This window comes from Diprion similis, chromosome 10 (assembly GCF_021155765.1).
Source record: "Diprion similis isolate iyDipSimi1 chromosome 10, iyDipSimi1.1, whole genome shotgun sequence".
Taxonomy (NCBI): domain Eukaryota; kingdom Metazoa; phylum Arthropoda; class Insecta; order Hymenoptera; family Diprionidae; genus Diprion; species Diprion similis.
The window spans coordinates 37,285-44,168 of record NC_060114.1 but is presented as its reverse complement, the minus strand read 5'-3'; the positions used below and the strand labels follow the sequence as shown (position 1 = coordinate 44,168).

The 6,884-nt window shown below is 36.8% G+C and overlaps 1 protein-coding gene across 1 annotated transcript; it reads left to right on the top strand.

Moving 5' to 3' along the window:
- The first annotated feature begins 657 nt into the window (after positions 1-657).
- Positions 658-5,709, top strand: LOC124410885. The gene is made up of 4 exons (XM_046889584.1): positions 658-734; positions 1,113-1,243; positions 2,267-2,360; positions 2,628-5,709. The coding sequence occupies exons 1-4, from the start codon at positions 658-660 to the stop codon at positions 5,707-5,709; spliced, it is 3,384 nt and encodes a 1,127-aa protein (XP_046745540.1).
- Positions 5,710-6,884: the final 1,175 nt, after the last annotated feature.

Genomic DNA, 6,884 nt, shown 5'->3' with positions numbered 1-6,884 from the left:
CGATGTGAACAAGACATGTACTACGATTATTCAGTACATCGATATTATATTAAAAGAATTCTTCGATGTTCCTTCAAGAATTTCAATCTGAGCAATGTCCTTTCAAGAGTTTGATGTTAATGATGTTCCTTTAAGAGTTTAAATGTTTGAATCATGATGAAATTTTATGAGTTTTTGTAAGAACCTAATAAGAAATACCCGACTTTATATTTCCCAACGATAAACGTCATTTGTATATTCTATAAAGACCAAAAAATGTTTTAATGCCATTATTTATTGTGACCTTTAAGAAATGCTAAATCGATGAAGCCCTCCTAACGAAAATTATTTACAAATAATGACGGAAAAAGTTACAAAATTTGAAATTGGGGGGCCAGGTTCTTCGTTTTTTTAATCAATTGGGGATGACTCTGCGTTGTCAGGCGACTTGATCATACGGCCATGTATATAATCGGTAACATTTCGTGACAGAAAGAGTCTTCAGTGATTGAATGATTTCGCAAGAGAGCGAGAACCAAAACAAAAGAAATATGCGATAACGCTTTACTTCCGTTTCCGTAACAATTTATTTCTTTGTTTTTTGGTGCCCATATTTCGTCATTTTAATTTTGATGCCCCTACAAGCAACATCTCATTCTCATATTACATCAATTTATAATGGACTCAACATTGACGAAAGACGATTTTACGTCAAACGAAGAATTTGATGCCCTAACAGCAGGCGACAACACAGTGTAAGTATAAATCAACTTAAAAGTTACTTTTGTATACATTTCTTTTTATATTTCTGAATAGGCTTTAAAATGTCTAATTTGTTGAGGTTATTATATAATTTAACGCTACGCTGTCTATAAATCTAATCTACGCTTTCTATAGCCCCCCGGTTGATACTATTACTAAAATGGCCTATATGATCGATATAAATTGATTCCTTGTGGTTGCTTCCCATCACTTTTCTCCCTGGCTTATTTAAAATTTTTTCAATCAATTTTAATCTCATGAAAGTGGATATATGTTTTTCAACGCTGTATATATAACCGAAGTATATGTAAATGCATCGTATTTCGTCAATTAAATGTGCTTTACTTAACAATCATTCAAAAAAAATTTAGTGCAATTATCGGTTACGTCGACTGCGTGGAGGGCACAAAAATTGTCGGGAAAGACAAAAAATCGCTTTACAAGTGTATTATTAATAACGACACCCGCAATAATAATCCCGTCACCGAAAAACCTAACCCACGTATTTACATATTCTATTTATTTACTTTATATATTCATTTTAAGGGGAGGAGGGTAAGGTTATTTGTTACGAAAAAAGCATATTTACGATAATTTTTTTGACGCCACAGTTAATATATGTTAATTTATGGAAGTATATAGTATAATCAAAGTACATTTGAAGAATATTGTGTAACATTTTAAGTAAATAATTATGCAGAAATGAGCCATTGACAACACATCATTGCAGACACCTCAAAAAAATTGCCGTGAACTGCATAACTCATCACTGGATCATCCGAAAAAATCAGAGAAGATTCTATTAGATAATAAGTTTGTTGAGGTAACGCTGTCGATTTTTTTTAAATTTGTGATCATTTTAATCCATTTTACAATAATAAAGTTTCGAATTTTTTAAATAAAAATCGCTATTTCAACTACTAAGTGTGACCAAACATTGAAAAATAAAAAAAATAGAAATAAAAATTCGACAGCGTTACCTCAACAAACTTATTAACCAATAGAATCTTCTTCGATTTTTTTTTTCGGATGATCCAGTGATGAGTTACGCATTTCACCGCAATGTAACTTTTTTTGTAGCGTCTGAGAAGATTTGCTGTCACTGGTTCATTTCTGCATAATTATTAATGAAAATTTCACAGAATATTCTTCAAATGCCCTTTTATTTACACTAATTATATAAAAAATATATATAAACTGTGTCGTCAAAAAAAATATGGAAAATATGTTTTTTTTTTATAGTAAATTAACCTACCCCCGCCCCCCTTAAATAGTAATGATATATAAACATTTTATTTTTTGTAAATTGTATTTAAATTTAGTAAATTGTAAATCATTTTGTAAATTATTTTTTCAGCACATTGCATTCCTTTTAAGAAGTACTTCGCTTGAAAATTAACGAACTACTAGAAAAAAGGAAGGATCCTTGTGCTAAACTTTTTCGTAAGTTTTTCATTTCTGGAATTTAATGATAAAAGGCATATAATATTTATTGTATTTTAATAAAAGTTTTTTGATCTTACAGATTGTTCCAGTCAAGCTGAGGGGAATAAAAATTATAGGAACCCTTCATTGTTCTCCACATTGCATTTCACTATTATAGTTTATTTCTGTATTCTGTATTTTCATTAGAGCATATTTACAACCGTACGAGCTCTAACATTTCTGTACAGTTGAAAATAAAATTATTAACATTTTAAGAACTCGAATCCAGAACCTCAGAAAATATTTAAAAAAAAGATATTACCAGCAAGCCAAAAGATTACAGAAATTAAATCAATATAAAAGACTACATTACAAAGATTATGAAAGAAAAACGAACAAGAAAAAAAACAATTGAGATCGAATAGAACTGAACGCACGTAACAAACTATCTTGAAATATAGTTTGATATCTATTTCGAGGAACTTCGAATTCATGCCAAAACGCAAGCAACAACGAACCGCTGATGACGAAGCAGAATTCCAACGAATTCGGCGTGAAAGAATTACTGTTAATCAACGTCGTCGTCGTGAAATAGCCCGTAATCAAGCAGTCAATCCTATTGCACCTGAAGAAATTGTAATTGAACAAAATCGTATAATCGAATTGCCATCGGCAAGTTCAATTATCATAAGCAATGTTAATGCTGCTCCTATTTCCACGACAGTACGCCAACGACAGTCTCGATCACGAAGAAATATCAATTCAAGTATCAATCCTGAGAGACACTTAAATGATATCCATGAGCATTATATTGGGACGATGGATACGCTGTGTTCACATTGCGGTGCTAAACATTTCATTGCAGAAAAAATTACCAACAAAGGGCTTTCCTTCAATGATTGTTGCAGTCATGGAGAGGTTTCTCTTGAAACACTACCAAAACCACCTTCAATTTTATATAATTTATTCAATGGATCACATCCAAAATCGACTTACTTTTACGAGCATATTCGTAGCTACAATAACTCATTCTCTTTTGCGTCTTTCAATGCGAATTTATTTGACTTTGCCAATAGGCGTCCCGGACCTTATTGTTTTAAGATACAAGGACAAATATATTATCAAATCAATACAGCATTGTATCCAGATTCTAACGAATATCCGACTTTCGGTCAACTTTTTATAATTGATCCCAATGAAGCAATCGAATTTCGTTGTCATGAAAATTCTCGACTTGACCCAGAGATCGCAGGATCTCTTGACATGATGATGCGTGAGTCTAATATATTTGCGGAATCATATCAGATGATGGGAATAGAACTGCAGAATCAACAAGCGGCGATGATAACAAACAATGAGGTTCAACCTGAGTTACAATTATTGTTTACATTAAAGCCAGGAATGGATCGTGGTCGTAATAATTTTCAGAGGACAAACGAAGTCGCAGTAGTTTTCTCTACTATGGTGGATGGAGAAATTCCAGAATCATACGTTACTGTACGCAACAAAACCACAAAAACTTTACAATACGTTAGTAGTATGGATCCTAACGTTGAACCATGGATTTACCCTTTGTTATATCCATTTGGCACGAGAGGTTGGCATAGGGACTTACCGTGTGTTAATAAAAATCGTCGCGTAACTCGAGCAGCATACGTTAAGTATCGAATGGCTATTCGAAACGATTTTAATCCCTTTCTAATGGGTCGTAGATTATTCCAGCAATGGATTGTTGACAGTTATGTCAAAATCGAAAAAGATCGTATCGAGTTTTGTAAAAGCCATCAAACACAATTGCGCGCCGAATCATATCAAGGACTTATTGATCATTTGAAAAGAGGCGCAGCTGAAGCAAACACTCATGTAGGAAAAATTGTTATCCTTCCCTCTACATTCGTAGGATCGCCTCGCAATATGCTACAACTATATGAAGATTCCATGGCAATCGTACGCAAATACGGCAAACCAGATATTTTTTTGACAATGGCATGCAATCCACAATGGCGTGAGATTATAGAAAACATTTTACTATGTCAGAGTGCATCAGATAGGCCAGACATTGTCGCTTGGGTATTCAATATAAAAAAAGACTATCTTCTAAACTTGATTGTAAAGCAAAAAGTCTTCGGAGAAGTTTTAGCTTACGTATACGTCATCGAGTTTCAAAAACGTGGCTTACCCCACATTCATATATTAATAACGTTATCACAAAATTCTAAAATAACGACTTCTGACGTTGTAGATCGATACATTTCCGCTGAAATTCCGGATCCCGACAAGGATTATATATTGCATGAGATTGTAATGAAAAATATGATCCATGGGCCATGTGGGGATTGGTGCTTAGTACAAGGGAAATGTTCCAAACATTATCCAAAAGAGTTCCGTAACGAAACAACTCTTGACGAAAATGGCTATCCTTCCTACCGTCGTAGGGACATTGGTATTACTTTTGAACGCCGTGGAAGATTCGTGGTTGATAACAGAAACGCCGTGCCTCATAGTCCAATATTATTACGTTTATTGAACTGTCACATTAATGTCGAAGTCGTTTCAAGTATTAAATCTGTGAAATATTTATATAAGTATATACACAAAGGTCATGATGCTGCTGCTGTAACTGTAGTTGACGGTAATCCAAGTATTGTAGAACACGATGAAATACGGGATTATTTGGAAACTCGATATGTTGGACCTGTAGAAGCTTGTTGGCGTATTTTAAGTAAGCCATTGCACGATAAGAGCCATTCAATTACACGTTTGCCTGTACATTTGCCTAATCAACAAAGTATTATTATTCAAGACGAACATAATGAAGATGGAATTAGAGCCGCTTTAGACAAGCAAAGTATGCTAATCGATTATTTTGCACTGAACGCTCGTGATCCACAAGCTAGGCAATACGTATACGGAGACATACCTATTTATTACGTTTTCAAGAAAGAATCGGGAACTAATATTTTCCATTGGTATCCCCGGAAAAATAGATTCAATGTTATTGGACGAATGTATTCGATTAGCCCAACTCAAACAGAACTATTTCATCTTCGTTTATTATTGCTAACCGTTAAAGGTGCAACAAGTTTTCACAACCTGAGAATTGTAAATGACGAAGTTCAGGAAACTTATGTGGCAACATGTTTAGCGTTGGGTCTTATTCAAGATGACGATGAATGGAAACGAGCAATACACGAAGCTGAGGTGTGGATGATGCCCCGTCAATTACGTAGTTTGTTTGTACGGCTTTTAATCCATTGTCATCCGGTTCATCCGAATGAACTCTGGGACGAATTCAAAGATGCAATGTCACAAGATTATGCAAGACATGTTAGTACTTTTCAGGCACATAGAAAAGCGTATCTACAGATAAGTGCCATGCTTTCAACAGAAGGTTCCAGTCTTGCCATGTTCCCAGACATGGAACCCATATCAGAAATCGTAGAAGCTGATGACGATATTTTGCCGCAAGAGGCTAGAGATATTGGTAATCACCAATACGAAAAATTGAATCAAAAACAAAAAGAGATCGTTGACCTCGTGTGACGTTGCACCCCGCGTGCACGTCACAATAAGCCCCAAACCCGCGGAACGGGGCCGAACAATGCCGAACCGGCCCGGGCGCACCCGAAGACGCGCCGGGCCGGCCGGAGAAGGCACTCTTGTGCCAACGACGTACGACGCCGGACGCCCAGAAGCTCCAGTTACGAAACGAAAAGGTCAGCTGAACTACATCCCTTCTACCGTGCACCAACCACGCTCCGCACCGCCACTGCCAATCACTGCATCCACACACTGCATACCCCTCCGATCCACACACACGCCCCCCCATTCCCCCTACACATCCACACGCTCACACACACACATCCACCCCCTTTCACTCACACGTCCATTAGCACTAATTCACTAGTTTTAAGAATTTAGATTTAAGAAACACGCTAACCGGCTGGGGCGTGACCAGCCGCCACGCGGGACCGACCCATTTTGTCAAATTAGCTCTTAAGATTCGTTAACTGTCAAATATAAGATACCCTTGATTTTCCACGACGCCGGCTCGTAAAGTTACTCTTCCCCGTCTCTCGTCTCCCTCCCCCCCCCCCCCCCCCCAAATAAGTGCGGGATTCACCTCCCGTCACAAATTGGCGCCCAACGTAAATCACCCACATTAAGTCACAAAAATCGAGACGAGAAACGAGACAATACACAAATTAATCAGTCTAACAAAGTAGAATCACGACGAGAATATTCGAGATATTTGAAAAGGAACGGTTAAAATCACACATATACACGAACACACAGAATCAAAACAAAATAATGTCAAATAGAAGACACAGCATGCCGCACGGCTCGGCACTCGACGACACAAACACAACACACACAACTACAATCAATAATACACGAGAAAATCATCACACCGCCGGGACAACTAGGCCTCACACACTTAATCAAACACAAAATAGACACACAAGGACACGCACCAATAAAACAACGATATTACATGGTATCACCGAAAATACGGGAAGCAATTTACGAGGAGGTAGAAAAAATGCTGAGAGAGGACGTAATAGAGCCCTCGAACAGCGAATGGTCAAGTCCAATAGTCATGATAAAAAAACCGAACAATACATACAGATTCTGCCTGGACTTCAGAAAAGTGAACTTAGTATCTCAAAAAGACGCATACCCGTTACCATACATGACAGCAATACTAGACAAATTAC

Bases quoted from the DNA above. Each gene is read 5' to 3' on its own strand.
- LOC124410885 (XM_046889584.1), top strand. From the start codon at position 658: ATGGACTCAACATTGACGAAAGACGATTTTACGTCAAACGAAGAATTT. The intron at 735-1,112 runs GTAAGTATAAAT...AAAAAAATTTAG, and splicing joins ACAGCAGGCGACAACACAGT to TGCAATTATCGGTTACGTCG. The intron at 1,244-2,266 runs GTATTTACATAT...TTGATCTTACAG, and splicing joins CACCGAAAAACCTAACCCAC to ATTGTTCCAGTCAAGCTGAG.